The 19,672-nt window shown below is 46.6% G+C and overlaps 1 protein-coding gene across 3 annotated transcripts in view; it reads left to right on the forward strand.

The window, feature by feature from the left end:
- SORL1 (sortilin related receptor 1) overlaps positions 1-19,672 on the forward strand; it is a 162,136-nt gene that overhangs the window by 134,791 nt on the left and 7,673 nt on the right. For all 3 annotated transcript variants that reach the window (XM_057553490.1, XM_007196698.2, XM_007196697.3), the window contains 11 exons: positions 2,225-2,337; positions 2,578-2,682; positions 3,365-3,437; positions 6,180-6,262; positions 7,618-7,714; positions 9,764-9,948; positions 12,953-13,072; positions 13,970-14,134; positions 15,240-15,414; positions 16,440-16,546; positions 19,117-19,309. In XM_057553490.1, the coding sequence (XP_057409473.1) occupies positions 2,225-2,337; positions 2,578-2,682; positions 3,365-3,437; positions 6,180-6,262; positions 7,618-7,714; positions 9,764-9,948; positions 12,953-13,072; positions 13,970-14,134; positions 15,240-15,414; positions 16,440-16,546; positions 19,117-19,309 (1,416 nt within the window). The remainder of the gene's footprint in view (positions 1-2,224; positions 2,338-2,577; positions 2,683-3,364; positions 3,438-6,179; positions 6,263-7,617; positions 7,715-9,763; positions 9,949-12,952; positions 13,073-13,969; positions 14,135-15,239; positions 15,415-16,439; positions 16,547-19,116; positions 19,310-19,672) is intronic.

Genomic DNA, 19,672 nt, shown 5'->3' on the forward strand with positions numbered 1-19,672 from the left:
ATGATATCACTTATATGTGGAATCTAGAAAAGTGATACAAACAAACTTATTTACAAAACAGAAATAGACTCACAGACATAGAAAACAAACATATAGTTACCAAAGGGAAATTGGGGGGGAGGGATACATTAGGAGATGGGGATTAACAGATACACACTACTAGATATAAAATAGATAAACAACAAGGACCTACTGTATGGTACAGGGAACTATGCTTAATATACAGTGGAAAAGAATCTGAAAAACAATATATATATATCTATATATATATATATATAAATATAAAAACTGAATCACTTTGCTTTACACCTGAAACTAAAACAACATTGTAAATTAACTATACTTCAGTTCAAAAAAAAAAAAAAAGAAATTAAGGAAGTGCTAAACAAAACAAGCAAAAAAGAATCTATGAGTTATGACTTTGTTAGAGTAACATTTGTTCAGTAGAGCAGAGAGAGTGTCAGGGAGTCAGCAAGAGCCCACCAGGGGAAGTGAAATAGAGAAGTTTATTACTCCCAGGTTCTGAAGGTGGTATACGCGTGCCTCAAGGGGCCACGCAGGAGGTCAAGGCAGGGTGCAGGCAGCAGGACCTGGGGCACACGCCTTTTTTAGGATTTGTGGGTGGAGTGCTGTGGAGTTCCTGGGCTAGGGCTGGATTGGCCAATTCACACCAAAAAAAGGGGGTTTTGGTAAACTTCTTGGGAGTCTTACCTAAGGAGCACAAGGGGGAAGGTCCTGGGAGGTGGAGAGACTTAATCACAAGGGCCCTTGGGGAAGTCGTGTTAGGGATTTGCATTTGCTTGTGACTCTTTGGGCTGTGATCCAGGGCTTGCTTGGGGGCTCATGTCAATTTAAGGCCCCCTTAGCCTATTTGTCTAAACAAAATGGATGCTGAGGCAGCAATACCATGGGCTAGCTTAGCTAAACTCTAAGTGGAACCATTTTTGAAATATCCCATTCATTGATCTTCTTTCCACAGATGGTAGCTGAGTCCCTACTACTGCTCAGGAATTAGGTTAGACACTGGAGAATCAGATGAATAAGACACAGTTCCTGCCCTCCAAGGGCTTGCAGGCCATGACTTGTTGATGAACATTCACTGTATTCACTTGCTGCCATAACGAAGTACCCCAGATTGGGTGGCTTAAACCACAGGCATTTATTTTCTTCCAGTTCTGGAGGCTGGGAGTCCAAGGTCAAGGGTCGGTTTCATTCTGAGGCCTCCTTGGCTTGCAGACAGCCGTCTTCACGTGGTCTGCCCTCTGTGTGTGTCTGTGTCCTAATTTCCTCTTCTTATAGGGACACCAGTCATATTGGGTAAGGGTCAATGACCTCATTTTAACTTAATGACTTTTTTGAAGACCTTATTTCCAAATACACATTCTGAGGTACTGGGGGTTAAGACTTCAACACCTGAATTTGGGGCTGGAGGTGATACAGTTCAACCCTTAATATTCATCTTCAGCGGATTATCAACATGAATAACTACTGTGCGGTCAAAATGAAGTTTGACTGGAAAGCACTGTAGCTGGTTTCTGTGTGGTTTCTAATTAGGCCCTGAAGGCAGTTGCAAAAGGGAAGATCCCGAAAGGTCTTAGAAATGCCAGCACTGAAGTTATTAAGGAGCCTACTTTGAAGGAGGTCTCTTCATTTGAATTTAGAAGTTCCGTGCTATTAGAAAGTAAGTCTTGGGACTTCCCTGGCGGTCCGGTGGTTAAGACCCCGGGCTGCCACTGCAGAGATCATGGGTTTGCTCTCTGGTTGGGGAACTAAGATCCTGCATGCTGCACGGCGTGGCCAAAAAAAAAAGAGAGAAAGTAAGTTTTATTTCTTTGTAGCCACGCCAGTGGCTCTCTGGTTGTACGAGAGTTCAGGACAGCAGACGCCGTCCTTGACAATTAAGATCTCAGCATCAAAGCCCAGGGCCAGTGGTGACTTAGCCCGCCCAAGTGATTCTGTCCTGCAGCCCTTGTGAGCCCCCGGCCTGCGTCAGACTCGCTGAGCCGTGGTCCGATATGTGCAGTCATTAGATGTGTGATGAATGCAAGCAGGTCTTGCATTCTGGAAGAGAGGAAAGGTGTTCTGTCAGCTAACAGCGCTTTCTAGTGGATAGGTCCCACTGCCAGCTCTGGATTCTTTCTCGTCCGAGTTTTTAAGCTCAGGGAAGTTCCTCCAGTTGATGAGTATGCAGATGGATTTTAACCCTGAATTGCCTCTCTTCCAGTGCCAGACGCCCCTCAGAGCCTCCAGCTGTCGCTCCACAGGGAAGTGGAAGGAGTGATCGTGGGCCGCTGGGCCCCTCCCGCCCACAGCCACGGCCTCATTCGGGAGTACATCGTAAGTCCCTGTAGCAGCGGGTTGTGCGCGGGTGAGTGCGGGAGACTGCCGGGGCTGGTAGAGCAGAGACATGCTCTGTGTGACAAGGGCGTGGTTTGCTGTCGCCTTGTAAATAATCATCCATCCTCTGGAGCGTTTGGCATCTCGCCTTCCCCTCTCTCCGCCTGCCTCCTTGCAAGATGTCGGGATGCTCAGACGTTTGGTTACCTGTCCATAGTATCTTTTTTCTCCTCACTTCAGGTCGAGTACAGCAGGAGTGGTTCCAAGATGTGGGCCTCCCAGAGAGCTCTTAGCAACTTGACAGAAATAAGGGACCTACTGGTCAACGCTCAGTACACTGTCAGAGTGAGTGTTCGCACGCGTTTTAGGTGTCCAGGTGGTCTTGGAACATGGGGAGATGGTTGGCCTTTCATGAGAACTCCGTGCCTACCTTTATGAGATGCTTACTCGTGGTGTGCTCAGTACCCAACCTGTTGCTCTGGAAGCTTGTCATTTCTTTCAGTCCCGTAAACCAAGGCCACAGAGAACTTGAAATCAGACTTTGCTCAGATAACCAACAATTGATGGTAATGCAGCTTTACCTGCTTTTAACCCAGATATTCTGCTAATGTTCCAGCTCCAATTACTTTTGCACCCACCTCTTTTCTGCTTATTTTTAGCTGCAGGGAGATGCAGAGCTATGATAAGTAGCATTTAGAAAATGATATTGTGGGGTTCTTATGAAATATATTATCAACATCTTCAGTAGAAAAGAGATTTTGTGCAAAACATGTTTTGAGACCATTAAGTGTATACACAGACTCCCTCATAATTTCAGTGCTATCACAATTCCCTTTACCCAGGTTCCCTCCCATTGTCTCTTTCCCTGTCTTATTTCAGTGGCTGGGGCCTCTGACTATCCTGAATCCCTCTGTGTATAATTTCTTCCACCCTTATAGCCAAAGCCTCACCACTTTCGCTCAGTCGGGATTCTTACTGTGTGGTATGTTGCCTTTATTTCATACTAATTCGTGCTCTGATTTGAAAGGTGGCTGCAGTGACCAGTCGTGGAATAGGAAACTGGAGCGATTCTAAATCCATTACCACCATAAAAGGAAAAGGTAAGTGATTCCAGCGTCTGCAGATTTAGAGAAGATAGAATAACCCTTTGGAAATAACTTTCAGTGTGACTGGAAAATGAAGAAGCAGAGATCAGAAAACTTCACACAGCCTCCCTCTCCCCGACACACGCACTTTTGTGGGCATCTCCATAGTGCTTTACACACGAAGTCTTTTGGGGTGACTGTTGAAGGTATTCCTCCTTCTAGAACTGAGCATTTGTTATAATAAAAACATACAAAGGGATTTCCAGAGGCCTTCATGCCCTTGTTCTCAGGCACAGTAGCCAAAATAGAAGGAGTCCTTCCTTCCCAGCCAAGATAAAGATGATCTTGTCCATGTTTATTTGTGGTGTTTTTAAGAGAGTGCCATGCTGACACTTGTTACTGCCCCAGGGGCACCGACCGACAATGCTTAGGTGGTAGTTTCTGGCGCTTGAGCTGATAAGAATTGTGGCTTACGACTTGCCATGGACCTGCTCTGCATACACCAACTCATCTCGTTGAACCCTCAGAACGACTATAAGAACAGATAAAGGACTGGAAAGGTTATATCACTTGCACGCAGTCAGTCAAGTGACAGAGCTGGGATTGGAACCTGATCTCCTGAGTCCAGAGCCTGTGCCCTGAACCACTGTACCACCTGCTTGCCGGGCGGGGCTCCTTGCCTTGCACACGTGCCTCGAGGGTGGTGTCGGGTAGGAGCTGATGAAATAGTGGATGAGTGAGTGAATTGAAGCAAGTGAAACGAAGGCTCTGGCACTCTATGGGAGACGGACCAGCTCGTCTTCCTGATTGTAGCTTTGGCGCTTAGGGCTTTCGTTTTTGGATTGGCAGGTGTTAAAGCCAGAAGTATCGCCTGGAACGTGCTTGGGGGATTTTACTTTAATCTGAGCCTGTGAGAAATAGGCTCTGGGTCATGGAGAGTCACTATCTGGTCGCCTGTAAAATATGGTGTCGTTGAGATCAGGACAGGGGCAGCTAAACGTAGTGAAGCCAGCCAGTCTGCGGAGCAGGGAGTGTGTGGGTATTGGGAAAAGTGTACCGAGTTCACACTCCCCGAGAGTTTTGATTGTGGTATTATTTTCCTCTACAAAGTCAGTCAGAACAGGCTGACCATACACACTGAAAAGGAGGGACATTGGAAGGTCATCAGAAAAACAGGTAGTACCTTGAATTCCTCGTCATAAGTCACACCTGCATTTGAAAATCTTAGTGGGGGGGTTGCTTCTCTTAAACTTCCTTAATATGAGTTTGAGGATGAACCCCAACTCCTCATATGTGTGTTGGTTAGGGCATGTGTTAGGCAACTGTGTGCCAAGTCAAAAAGTGTGAGTTGTGATCTGTCTGTGACCTCGTGTCCTAATAAGGTAAGAAGACGGGGTACAAAACAGTGGTGGCGTCACCCAGAATCACCACCTTCATTGGTGAACACAGTGGATTAATTATAACAGCAGTGAGAAAAGCCACCATTATTTGAGCACTGCTTGTGTAGTAAGCACCGAGTGGGTTGTTTTACATGAACTGATCTCTCTTAATCCGTATCAACACTATGAGTATTCTTATGCTCATTTTGTAGCTGAGGGAACTTGGAGAGGATTGTGATCTGTCCCCAGCCACCACGATTATAATCCGGGTCAGCTTTACAGCAGCACCCGAACCATTTTGCTCTGAGCTGGCTGCCTGAAGCTCCTAATGTCTTTTCTTCTTCTGGTTACTGTGTTTTCCTCAAGCCCACTTTCATTGATCATCTGGAGAGACTCCTCCAGATTTTGATACCTCTCTTTGCCACCAAGTCTTAGGCACTCCTTTGAGTCTCTCTTGCCTTGCCAGTATAAGAGGCATATGTGCTGAGAGTCTAATACGCGAGCAGCCATTTAAATCTTATCTTCTGATGACGCTGATTGCATCCAGCCCTCTTAGGTTATGCCTGGCAGCACACTGTCAGGTTTCTGGTGGGTAGACCTTCACAGTGACCACCATCATGCTCACCACTTGAGCCAAGAGGGGTCTTTTCTCTCTGCTGCCCTCTCCTCGTCCCCTCAGCTCCCAGCTTGAGCTCTGATCTTTTTGAGAATGCCAGTGGCTCATCAGCTCTTTAATCTGTCATGGGAACGGGAGAGAAAGGGAACTGTAGTTGAGTGCCAGGCACTTGACATGCATTATTTTAGTGAATTTTCCCACCTCTGAGAAGTACAGAGGGCATCTCCAGGCTTAACGAGGACAGGTAACTTGCCCCAGGTTACACGGTGCTAAGTGTCTCAACAGGAATTTGAACCCCAGTTTGTGAGACTCCAGAGCCCAGATTCTTTCCATTTTGCCACACGCGCATTTACAAGTTAGGACTTCAGATTCAGCTTGCCGTCAACCTTCAAAAAGGACTTGAGCCCTCTGGGAATTTGTTGGTGCCAATACAGGTGGCTCTCAGTGTGATCCCTGTACCTTCCAGAACCAGGCTGAAGCTGGGTTAATGAGGGACGTTTACATAATGGAACTTTTCTGCTCGACCTAATTGCCAGGATAGCCGACCGAGCCAAGATAGTTATGTGTTCACCAGGTAACTGTGGACCCAACCTCAGCTTCAGGACAACAGCGGTAAAAGGGAAGAGTAGAAGCAGCCAAAGAGATGCCCTTTCTCCCCCAACTGAAAGATTGCTTTGTCTCTTGAGTTGAAAACTGTGAAGTCCTGCCTTCTTCCCTTTTCATCACCTGGTTTCTCTTTTTGAACCCCTTTTTTGTTCTCAGTGATCCCACCCCCAGACATCCACATTGACAGCTATGGTGAAAATTCTCTAAGCTTTACCCTGTCCGTGCACACTGACATCAAGGTAACGTGGAGGTTTCAAACCAGCGGTTGGGTGGGGCTTAACTTTGCATGGGAACCAATATGGCAGAGGACGGGAAGATTAAGAAAAATGAATGACTTGATCCAGCGAAGCTAAAATACCGCTCCTAGGTTGGTTCCTCCCCCCACGAAGAACAACTTGAGTCTTCACATGTAATTATTCTGCCTCAGCCTGATGCCTTTTTTTTTTTTTTACCATATAATTAAATGGTTCACAGCTACAGTGCAAATAAAGAGTCGGTGTTAACAGAATATGTATGCCCTGTAATTTTCAGCTTTATTGGATTTCCTGGTGCTGAGCGCTAATGCAGAGGTTCCCAAGAGTGAGTCTTAGGAGAGAGTCAGATACCTCGGAAGCACATCCACTTAGATCCACCTAATATTCTCCCCTTCTAGCACCTTCCTCCCCTCCGCGTGGTCCGTCTGCTTGACCAGCTTCACCGTGATTATCTGTGTCCCTTTGGTTTCTCAGGTGGCCACACACCTTTCATGGGGTTCGTTCTTGTCTGTCTCTCCTCACATCCCTCCCTGTCTGTGAAGCTGTGGTGGGAGCAACAGCCTGTGCCACTGACTGAACTACAGTTTGGTGTCATGCCCTTGGCTTCAGGGACAGCTGATGCCAGAAATGACCTTGTGTAGACCTTGTCTCTATAGTCTTTGCTCTTGAAAACGTTTTAATTTGGTGCATTGGCCAATATTTTTAAAGACCTTTACATCAAATCCTTCTGTGAGGTCAGAACTTGGAAAAGGTAGTCTTTCCTGACCCATGGACATGTTTGCTCCTATTAGACAAAAGAGATCTAAGCAAGCCCCCTTTGTATTGACCTCTTGGCCTTGACTGCAAGGACCACCTGAGCTAAGATTGATCCTTAGTTACTGTAATCTAATTACCTTTTCAATTTTTATCCTTTCTGCCTTTTCTTTTCTTTTTTTTTTGGCTGTGCCACGCAGCTTATAGGATCTTAGTTCCCTGACCAGGGATTGAACCCGGGCCCTCAGCAGTGAGAGCTCAGAGTCCTAACCAGTGGACCGCCAGGGAATTCCCTTCTTTCTGCCTTTTTTAAATTGGTTCTTGTCCTTTTATTATTTGTTAAATTTTTTGTGTCATTGAATCTATATGTTGTATTATAAATGGTCTCACATTTGTTTTTAGAAGTGGGAGGGAGTATAAGTATTCAATGATAGCACAAATGGAACTGGTTTAAGAATCCAAAGGACTAGCCCGTCCATTGTAAGAAGGGAGATACCCGAGGAACAACAGAAAAGATCCTCCTTTAGTGTCCGGTGAGCTCTGTGAGTGTGTACTGTTCGTGTAACATGGCTCTTGCTCCTTGGCAGGTGAATGGCTATGTGGTGAACCTCTTTTGGGCGTTCGACACCCACAGACAGGAGAAGAGAACGTTGAACTTCCGAGGAAGCATACTGTCACACAAAGGTAGCGCCCTGGAGCTGGTCGGTGTGTAAGGGGGAAGGCTAGACCGGTGCTTTCCTGGCAGTAGAGCTTGTGTGGGGCGCCGGGACAGGTGGGGGGGTCTTCTCTGCAGCCGTTCTGAGTGGGCAGGTGTTGTCCATTGAGGATGCTGTCAGTGACTCCTGAGTCCAGGTGAGGGATCCATTGGGTGGTTCCCCAAATCCCCTTCTAACCTGTTGTCTCTTCATGGAAGTTGGAGGCTTAAAAAGGGGGAAACACTGGAAAGAAGCCAGCTTAACCTTCTACAGATGCTTTTTGCCTCCCAAAAGAGAGAGTTCCTGGGTTTAGTTACCTGTCTCTCTTTTTACTGCCCTGGTTTGCTCCTTCTTTGCTGATACAAGGTAGCGCAGGGCCTGCTGCATAATTGGCATTCAGTAAACATTTGTTGAACGAATGGACCAACAGACTGAGTGAAGGAAGGAAGGAGAGAAGGAAGGAAGAGGGTCCAGTTCCTCTTGTATCTGTACAGATAGTGAGTCTCAATTAAAATCCTCACACCTGAAAATGGACTAAAGGAAGGATTTTAATTTATTTCTAAGACAAAACCCTCATTGGCCAAGGCTGCTTGTGAATGCTGAAGAGGACATGGGAGCTTCTACTCTTCCCTTCTAGTCTGTTTGCAAAGTACTTTCAATCCTAACAGGCGTTCTGTTATATACAATATATTTTTTTGGCGGGAGGGAACCGAAGGCTGCCTAAGGGGGTTGTGCAGGAGTATAGCTAACATTGAGCACTTACTGTATACAGGCATTTACCCAGGCACTCTGTGTGTGCTGTTCTACATAACACCTCCAGAATAGTGCGGTGGGATCTACTCATTTTATGGACGAGGAAACAAGGTTCAGGGACTGAGTGATTCCCTCAGAAGGTGGCAGAGCCAGGATGGGAAGTCACACCTCTCTAATTCCAAAGGCTGTGGTCTCATCGCCTCAACATTACACCAGTAGAAATTGGCAGAGTCGGGAACAAAAGTCTTACCAGCCTTTGCCTGAAACACACGAAGGGCTCGCTCCACGGCAGGCGTCATGCCAAGCACTTTACAGGCATTTTCTTTTTTTTGTTCCCAGCAACAGCCAGCTGGTATAAGTGCTGTCACTTTCCTCCATCTTACCAACAAGGAAATGAACTTAGAGAGTTTGAATACTTCATTCTTGCTTGTACAAGTACAAAGGGTAGAGTTGGGCCTTGAACCCAAGTCCTTCTGATTCCAAAGGCTGTCCTCTTAGCAAATCCTCCGTTTGGTTCACTGCTCTTTTAGTTTTTAATAACGTTTCCCCTAATTAGAAAGGGGGCACATGTTTATTACAGAAAATTTAGAAAACAAAAAAGGTACAATCAAATTTTTAATTTCCTATCATTTCACTTCCCAGGGAAACCACTTGTACATTTTGGGTATTTCCCAAGTTAATACTTTTCCTCCTCATTGATTTCTTTATATCTTCTTAAATAAAATTTGAATAATACTATATATAATTTTATATCCTGCCTTTTTCACTGAATGTAAATAACAGAATTTTCTAATTTCATTATATATTCTTGGAAACAACCTTTAGTGGCCACGTAATAGTTCACGGAATGCACGTGAAGCTCATGGATGCACATTTTAACTATTGCCTTGTTGCTGGGCAGTCAGATGATTATACTTTTTTCTACCATAACAAACACTGTGACAGGCATCCTGGTTGCACAAATTTTTGGATCCCTCTCATTTAACTGCGTTGAAGGTTATGAAGGATTTCAAGACTCTCACAAGGCCAAATGGCTCTCCAGGAGGGTCCTACCAATTTATATCCCCAGATGGGCAGCTTTAATAGGAATTTTCCCATGCCCATGCAGTGTGTTGCTTGCAGTAGTCATTAATAAATCACGCCGAGTGAATTTGTAAAGTAATAAAAATTCTACAGCATGTGGGGCTCACTTAAATGGAGAGATTACATTAAAAAAAATAGGGTGTGCATATAAAGATATGTATTCCTGACTGCCGCCCCCAGCCCTTTGTCCCTGTTTCCCCAGTTGGCAACCTGACAGCTCATACAACCTACGAGATTTCTGCCTGGGCCAAGACTGACTTGGGGGACAGTCCTCTGGCATTTGAGCATGTCACGACCAGAGGAGTCCGCCCACCCGCCCCGAGCCTCAAAGCCAAGGCCATCAATCAGACGGCGGTGGAATGCACCTGGACCGGCCCCAGGAATGTGGTAAGTCAGCCAGGATGACCCTTGCAGAGTAGGGATGGACTGTCCCCAGCACTAAGCCACCAGACACCCCCAGGGCTTCCCCCTCTGTTGCTGTTGTTTTTCTTCTCACCCCAAATACAAGCTACCCTTGTAGTCAGTTCTGGATTACCTTCTAGAGGCGCCTGACATCCTGCCCCAGCATCCCTTTCTGCATCCTGGCCTGGCATCCAAGACAAAGAGCCCCCTGCTGTTTGCTGAATAGACCTAGTGTGAGGAGGGGGCACATTCCTGAGCTGGGAGTCTCACCTAGGGATGGGTGAGAAGTCACCTGCAGGGACAATGAGTATCGCACCTGAGGACCATGCCTCAGGCTCCTCTAGCCCCTCCTCACGTACGGAATCCCCCACCCACAGGTTGCTTTCTCTGTCCCCCCAAACACGCCCCGCCCCAGTTCATTCCAGGATGCTGGCTCTACTTGTATATAGGCCTTTTGTTTTCATGTATGCATTTTGACTCACTGGAATTAGATCTGTGCTTCTGTTTGAGCCTGGTTTTGATTTCCCACCTTCCACAGTGTGCACCCTCCTTTGCTTTTAGGTGCACCTTCCCAAGCCTCTTTTCATGCCCCTCCTGCCTCTGCACCATGGCGTCTGCTCTCTCTTCCCTGGAATCCTTCCTCCTCCTCCTGCTGTGTAGTCAAATCCTAGCTCTTCTACTGGATCTCTTTCCCTTACGAGCTCCTAAATCTTTAGAGTTGATGCCATACAGCATAATGTTTCATTAGATACTACGTATCCGATTTGATATCTTCTGTCTACTCTCATCTCCCTAACTAGTTTGTAAGGTCTTGAAGGGAAGGATCGTTTTCTGGGTTTTCCCAATGGAAAAGCCTATGGAACTAAATCTGTAATTGAGCCTTAGTGAATCCTCAGTGGCTGGTGAGGGGGAACTGGCGTGCGTCTTGTCTTCTGAGGGCATCCTCAGTGTGCGTTGGGGGCAGGACTGGTTCATGGGGAAAGAACCAGGGTTTGCAAGTAAGTGTCTGTGAGATCAGCCGTGAAGAAGGAAGGAGAGGCAGGAGTTAACTGAGCACCCACTGTGTGCCAGGCACGATGCCCGCCCTTCATCCATGGCCTCGCACTTACTCCTCTCATCAGCTCTGTGGGGTAAATGTTCCCGCTCCACCAGTGAGGTGCCGTGGCTCAGAGGGGCGAAGTAACTGGCCAAAGTCGAGGGTCAGTAAGCAGCAGGCTGAGTTAGAGCTCAGGTCCAGCTGATTTAACAGCCTGGGCTCTTCTGTCGCTCCAGAACCTGACTCTGGGGCAGGGACAGAGATGAGAGTGCCCAGAGCCACCCCCTGGTCTCCATTTTACCTGGAAGTAGACCCTTATCACAGAGGGGCCTTTGTCTCTGTTTAAGTCCCCAACTCACAGCCTGCCCACCTGTCACCCCCAGCTGTCTGCACAGAGTGGGGCGTCGTGTACAGAACATTGGCCCGTGACTCGTTTTTAGTGTCTCACCACACGTGAACTTGGAGAAGGAGCCTAGCCTGGCCTCCTCCTTGCAGAGAGACCCCTTACACTCATGGTAGCCTTCCGAGGGTCAGGGGCCGGTGGAGTCCTCTGGACGAAGCTCTCAGCTTCCACCCGTCCTCATCTCACTGCGGACGCTGGGGTCTCACTCAGGGCTGCCGTCGGCACCGCAAGAGCCGCCCCCATCACTGTCTGCGTGGGGCCTTCTTACATCCTGGCTCCCGTGGCTCCAGGGACCCCTTTCCTGGCTCCTGGTTGAAGCCTCCACCCCATGGTGGCCACGGGCCTGTCCTCTCTGGGGTCAGGCCTGCCTGCACCTTGGGTCCCCCTCTGCCATCCCATCTGAGCTCTCTCCTTCCCCTATTCCTGTTCCATTCCCATTTGCTCATCTGAGACACACAAGTGCTTTTGCATGTCCCTGATGGGTTCCTTTCATCCCCACAGCTTCTCCAAACTTGTACGGTTTTCAAGTCCCCTTTCTTGCCTGCTCATATGCTCTTGGAGAAAATGCCCTTTGTTTCTACCTTACAAAGGAAGCTTCCTCATGCTTCCCCCATTACAAACACGCTCTCAGCTTCCACTTTCCCCTCTACGAGGCCATCAGACTCCCACCTCCTGCTTTAAACTCCACGTGTACCAATTAGGGTTAAGAATGGGCGCATAGAACAGGAATGGCGAGTAACCGTGGCTTTCAACAGTTTATTTCCCTCCTAATTACAAGTCGGTCAGCGTTGGGAGTTCAGCCATCTGGGAGCTTCTACAGCCGCAGCACAGTTTGATCTGGGCCCCAGGCCCTGCCACCTCCACCCTTGCAGTCCAGGGGGGCCTCCTGGACCACATCACCCTGCATATTCCAGGCAGCGGGAGGGCAGAAGATGGGCACCGCTCCCTGCATTTCAGTGTGTCCTCACCGAGGTCCTGCCTGGAACATCTGCTGACATCTTGTTGACCAGCCCTGTCACGTGGCCTCTGCTGCTTGGAGGGAGGTGTGGGTGTAGGCATGTTTCCAGGTAGTAGTTCTCACTAAGAACCAGGATTCTACTGAGGGAGGAGGGGAGGATGGGAACGTCCTAGGCAGCCGGCAGTGCCCGCCCGCCCTCCCCATGCCCCCTCCACGAGCTTGCACACTTGCTATCCCCTTCGCACCTTGGTCACCCCCTCTTTTCCCCAGTTTATTATGCAGTCTTCTAGTGTAGCATCTAACCTTCCACATTTGCATCTTGTTATTGGTAATTCTGTTTTTCTTCTCTGCCTGGCTCGCCTCAAAAAAGCAAGCTCTGAGGAGAGTCCGCACCGTATTTATCTTTGTAGGTGGGAAGCCACTGCCTGGCCCAGGGTGCCTTCTCTGTAAATGCTGATGAAGTAGATGTTGAATGAAGAATTCTTTGTGAGCTCATTTGAAGCGGTTCCCCGGGTCTTAAATTGGGGCTTTCATGAGAGTGAGGTCACTGGCCACTGAACTGGTGTCCTTTTCTGTTCTCTCCTTTTACCAGGTTTACGGCATCTTCTATGCCACGTCCTTTCTTGACCTCTATCGCAACCCCAAGAGCTTGACTACATCACAGCACAACAAAACAGTCCTTGTCAGTGGGGAAGAGCAGTATTTGTTTCTGGTAAGTTTCCTGTGCCAGGAGTACAGAAGAAGGTTTTATTTTTTGAGGATGTCTTAATTGCTGGCCTCCTAGCTCAGACCCAGGACCTGGGGAGCTGGAGATGTGGATTCCAGGATCCACGTGCGATGCATGTGTGCGTGCGCGTGTGTGTATGTATTTGTGCGAGAGAGAGGGGGTGTGAGAGAGAGGTTTTTACTTGAAACACAGAATGAACGGCCACTTAACCAACTACAGCTCCCTTGTGCAGGATTGAGAACTTGGCGAATGGGTCACAGGAATAAATAAAAGCTTTTGTCAGATTCCACTTCTAGGAATTTAGCTTACATGCTTTTACATGTGTGCCAAGGTATATGGAAAAACATGTTTGGTATACTGTTGCTTGTGAAAACAAAAGATTTGGAACAAATTTCTATCAAGAGAAGACTGGTTAAAAGGATTATGGCTTATCTTTGTGATGGAGTATAGTGCAACCATCCAACACAAATACAACAAACTCCAAATGTACTGATTTGGAAAAATCTCCACGCTGTATTATTAAGTAAAAGAAGCGAAGAACGTAATAATATGTGTAATGTTTTCGCATTTGTGTAAAAAAAAATTAAGAACAGTAGGCTACACATATACATGCATGCATAAGTACACACATATATAAGTACGTATTTATACACACATACCCGTATATTTGGGCTTATATTTGCGTAGGACATTTCTGGAAGGAAGCACATAAAATCATTACTAGTACTACCTCTGGGAAAATGGATTAGAGATCTGGGGTAGGTAGGGAATTATTCTACATCTTTTTGTATGCATTGAATTTTACTTGTATCCATATGTCACTATTTTGTTGAAACAGTGGTTTGGTGACAACTGCATGAGTTCGAGTGGTGTTTGTTTCAGGTCCGGGCGGTGGTGCCCTACCAGGGGCCGTCCTCTGACTACGTCGTGGTGAGGATGATCCCGGATAGCAGGCTTCCTCCCCGTCACCTGCACGTGGTTCATACGGGCAAAACCTCCGCCGTCATCAAGTGGGAATCCCCATACGATTCTCCTGACCAGGACCTGGTGAGGGGACGCATGGTCTGGTTCGGGGGCGGGTGGGTCCTGTAATGGGGCAAGAAACCTAGGCCTGGAGCTTGGAGCCCAGCAGGAGGTCTCCCCCTATTGCTGCCTGGTCAAAGACGGGGTCCTTACAGGTGCCTCTTCTTCATTGTCACATCTCCAGTATTCCTGGCTGCCATACTGGTTTGTCCCTCCTTCTCTGCTTTCTCTGCCTTCACTAACAAATCTAAATCTAGCCCACTGCCTATTTTTCTAAATAAAGTTTTATTAGAACCAAGTTACACCCATTCGTTTACACATTATCTACAGCTGCTTTCATGCTACAAACAAGAGAGTTGAGTAATTGTGGTAGAGACCATCTGTTCTTCAAGGCCGAAGATATTTGCTCTCTGAACCTTTACAAAAAAGTTTGCTGGCCCGTGCCCTAAAGGAAGAGGCATTGATTCTAGAAAAAATCTCCCATTTTTCCTTGCCCAGGCTGCTCTGACCTCCATGCCCTCTGCCCTTCCTGCCGTCCCAGGGGTGGGTGGTTTTAAATGCTTGGTCACAAAGAATCCTCTGGACTCTCAGCTTCTTCCTGATGATTGAGTTGCCTGTGCTTACTTGCTGTCCTGTTATTTTCTCCCTGTCCCCATAGATGTAAGCAGCAACCTGGGAGAAAGTAAATGGGGTTTTTTTGTCTCTTAGAGCTGGGATTGAACACTTTCATTCATTGTTCCCCTCTGATGACATCCCGACACTATGGCAGTGGGGGAGATAGAGAATTTGAACACTGAACTGGGGTTTTTCTTGCATGTTCCAACCTACCTGCTGCTGCCACCACAAATGTGGTTTTCCCTAGAGTTGTTTTTTTGGGGGGAGGGGGGTAGGTGGATCAAACTGACAATTCTCGGCACAAATCTGGGAGTGAATACTTGTTATAAGGTTGGACATGACTACCCCAGAGGCTTTCCGAAGAACAGAGTCAGACACTGGGGCTCGAAATATTGTTGCCGGGGGTCACAGCCACTGACATACTTATGTTACGTGGGCCACCATTGAACTACAAAGAGTAAAAAAAAAACTCCAGTTTCCTGATTGCCATTAAAATGTCTTTTTCTTGTCCTAGCTGTATGCAATTGCAGTTAAAGATCTAATAAGGAAGAGTGACAGGAGCTACAAGGTAAAATCCCACAACAGTACCGTGGAATACACCCTTAACAAACTGGAGCCTGGAGGGAAATACCACGTCATTGTCCAGCTGGGGAACATGAGCAAAGACTCCAGTATCAAAATTACCACAGGTAAGCAGACGAGCGATTGGAGGCCTCCTCACCCAGCAAGGCACTCCCAGTCCCAGTGCCGCTAGCACGCCTCTAGGTATGGGATTTCTTTTTTTCCTTTTTTATTTTTTACTTTTTTGAAGACATGGGATTTCTATCAGTAATTGCAGAGGAAGTGCCAAGACGAGCCGCAGTGTCCATGCTGGGGCAGAGCCGTGCAGGGGTCCCAGGATCTGGGCTGCAGGGTGGTGGCCAGGGCACTGTGGGCTGGGGAGGGGCTGTCGTTTTCATATTCTCCATCTCCTTTAGTCTCCCCTCCCCTAGCTGGTTTTGACATTTCCAAGAGAGTTAGGAAACAAAACTGAATATTTGCCACTTAAAGCCAAGCATTGCATCTGGGCACCTGGACTGAAGTCGTCATGGTTCCTTGTGGCAACATCATATGCAGAAATGGACGGAGACCAGTAACTGGGCAGCAGATTAAAGGGGGATTTGCTGCCAGCTCCAGGCTGGCTCAGCAGTCAGGCTCAAGTTCAGAGAGCAAGTAACAAGCTCAGTTATTCGGACAGCAGCAGACAATATCAGGAGTGTCAGTAACGGAGGCTGGCATTGTGAACCGTGGGCCTGGGCCATGCTCTGTGGTCATTCCAGGGCTCTGTCTTCAGACCGAGCTCCCTAGCCCCTCACTGAGCTCTAAGGCCTCTGGCATTTGGAGCACGAAAGCAGACTGGAACCAGAGCAGAAGTCCAGGTAAACTCTGAACACGGTTCCATCCCTTCCTCCCCCTACCCCATTTGTTTTTGGCCATCCTTGAGTCTAGGTAATGTCCAAATTTCTTGGCTAAAGATATTATAACAACAAAAGAGATGCCAGTTAAAGAGTGTCTACAGTGTGCTAGGCTGTATACTAAGCGGTATATGTGTATTATTCCTTCCTTAACCTATCCCTTCAAGGTTAGCATTATTTAATCAACCTTTGACAGACAAGAAAACGGAGACTCAGATGTTGAGCCACTAACTGCATCCTACTTCATCTTTAATTTTCAGTTTCATTATCAGCACCTGATGCCTTAAAAATCATAACAGAAAATGACCATGTTCTTCTGTTTTGGAAAAGCCTAGCTTTGAAGGAAAAGCATTTTAATGAAAGCAGGGTAAGTGCCTCCCTCCTTCTCAGTGACTCTGGAAATCCAATTGAAATGCCATTTTGGAGATGAGCTCGTTAACAGCATGTTGGCACAGAATAAAAAGAAAGAAGAGGGCAGGGGAGTGAACTTGAGAATTAAAGGACCATTTTCTGTGGGATTGCTAATTAGTGAAATGTTTATACTGCCCATTAAAGATGTGAATCTCTGCACTAAGCACTTTTCAATCCTGAACTTGTCGTTCCCTGAAAGATAGGGAATTGGGCTGGAGTCGTCACTGTGCTTCCTGAGGCTGGACTGGGGCCCCGTCTTTTCCCAAACAGCCTGAGGGCGGGGCTGTGGCTTCAGTACTGGGGAACCGAGCTGCACTGTCCACCTGGAATCTTACCAGTTTCTTTCCAGTGAGCAGGAAGTGCTTGAAGATAGTCTGTTGACATATGAAAAACACCTTGTTTCATTTTGTGATTAGCAGACCAATTACTGTATTCACAGCAGGAGACAGGAGGAGGAGGAGAGTGGCACCTGGGAATAGATTTGCCATCCAAGGGTGGACGGATTCTCCAGTGGAGCTGGGTTGGCCCCATTGTCAGCAAAGCGTGAGCTAAATAGATACACAGTAAATCAACCGTGGCTACCTCGGGGTAGAGCGCTGGCAAAGAGGCCTACAGTTCTAAGTCGTCCCAGTGTGATGCCAGAAGCAAAGCTAAATTAAAATTTGAAAATTCTCACAGCTCTCACAACTGTGACATATAAATGGTTAATATATTTAAGTGTAAAGAAAGCTTTCAGATCAATTCAAAACAGAAACACATTGACCCCTGAAAAACGCAGATTTGAATTGTGCAGGTCCACTTATATGTGGAACCCACGGTACCACACCATCTGGTTGGTTGAATGCAAGGATGCAGAACCGAGGATACAGAGGGTCCACTCTAAGTTATTCTCGGATTTTTGACTGCTCAGAGGGTCAGGGCCCCAACCCCTGCATTGTTCAGGGGTCAACTGTGTTATAATATTGAATAAGGAACAGGTAACAAGGTAAAAATTTTCAAGCAGCAGTGAGCAAAAGAAAATAAAGTTTCAGCCTCACTAGTAATCTAAACGGCACAGATACAGCACTTTCACATTAAATTGGCAAAAGTTTTGGGGGAGGGTAGTACCAATATGAGTCATAGTTGGGGAGAGGAGTGCTCTGGGAATATGAATGGGTTCAACCTTCTGTAAGGCACTTTGGCAATAGGTATCAGAAACGTTGAAAGTATTACATCATTTGATCTAGCAATTCTTCTAGGATTTTACTCTAAGGAAACAGTGTGCATAAAGAACTTGATTTATGACAGTAAGAAAGAGGACACACCCTAAATGCCCACTCGAAGAGGATTGGTCAAGTAAATCATGGGTGGCTGATGTTTGTATCATTTACATGTTTTTTCTTTATCCCCCTTATGTATTTTGCAAATGTCCTACACCACGTATATATTAGATAGAAAGTAATAAATGCTAGTTACTAGTTTATAAAAAAGAAGGCAGGAGTAGGACTCCAGGCAGGTACTATTGGGAGACCCAGTTGGGCAGCCGATTGTCATCAGCGTGGCAGGAGCCCGGCTTTATAAAGGTTGGGCTTGCAGTCAGTATTCCATTCCCAGTGGAGCGTTCCAGCATAAGCTTAATGGGTCCTTCTTCCTTCCTCCTGACTTAAGAGTTCAAAGAAGAGGCAGGTCAACAGAATGAGAACCAGGAGACCATGATTATGCAGTGGGGCCCAATATGTGGGTAGAAATAAGACGGGAGGGGGTTTGCCGGGGGGAGGTGCTGGTAGCTATGACACTGGAAGACTTGGAGATCAACCGAGAAGTCTGGGAGTCAATCCTGATCCCAGCCAGCATGCTGGGTTAGGGCTGTTCCAAGAGGGATTTTTCCAGCACAGGAGTCCAAGACTCTCCCCAAGCCGGTCTAAGTAGGATGCTTATTTCACACTCCCCCAGTGAACAGAGCCTGAGCTGCTGCAGTGCTGCTTAGTTCAAGGCCAGGCTGGTCTGGGGCTGAGATCAGCTTGGATGAGCTAGAATGCACGGAGATAGGAAGTGAGCTGCAAGCCAGCAATGGAGTTTGTATAGGCTGTTCTAAGGAGAAATGTCTTGTTTTTATTTTTTACCCTGTGCCTGGAGTCCACTGCAACTTGGATTTATTATTGGTCCAATCTCATTTCAGTGACCTGTTGCTGTATTGTCTGGATTCTTTGTTTCATTTAATATTCCTTGAGATAAGTGGATTGCTGACCAGAACTCTGAATTCTGTACTGAAGTATTTGTTAAAATGGCTTTTGTTAGGTCTGTGCTTTTCATTTCTACTGTGTGGCTCAGAAGTGGGTAGTTATCTGAGATGTTGGGGATGAGAAAGTTCCCATTTTCTGAATCTAATATCTCAGTGCTAATGTACAAAGAACTGGTATGAAACACACACTGCTTTAGCATCTATAAATGTCTGCAATAAGGAGCTCACAAAATTGGAACCAGTAATAGCAGCTGTCAGATTCCTTATTTAACTTCCTGAGCAATCCCTCCTGTGTTTGTTTTCAGGGCTACGAGATACACATGTTTGATAGTGCCATGAATATCACAGCTTACCTTGGGAATACTACTGACAATTTCTTTAAAATCTCCAACCTGAAATTGGGTCATAATTATACTTTCACTGTCCAAGCACGATGCCTTTTTGGCAGCCAGATTTGTGGGGAACCTGCTGTCCTGCTCTATGATGAGTTGGGATCTGGTAAGTTGCTGTTGCTGCCCATTTCCATCTTCAATTCCGGGGAAATATATCAAGGATGTAGCACGGCTTGGTGAACATGTGTCTTTCTAAAACACATTTAAAATATTCTTGCAGCTCAAAGGAAAATCATTTATGCATCAGTTTAATCAGACACTGATATATTTAACAAATACTTCCTGAGTCAGGCATGGTGTGAGGAGCTGGGATTATAAGGTGACCATATTCTGAATGTAAAGCAGAAGAAAGGGAGGTTTTGTTTAAAAAGGAGATTCTGCTTGGGAAGCACTGGCTTAATGAGTTTTGTTTTTATTCTTTGGAGGACTGTTCAGAGCTTCTAATATGCTAATATTCCCTAGGATTCTG

Source organism: Balaenoptera acutorostrata, chromosome 9, assembly GCF_949987535.1.
Source record: "Balaenoptera acutorostrata chromosome 9, mBalAcu1.1, whole genome shotgun sequence".
In the NCBI taxonomy this organism is placed as follows: Eukaryota; Metazoa; Chordata; class Mammalia; order Artiodactyla; family Balaenopteridae; genus Balaenoptera; species Balaenoptera acutorostrata.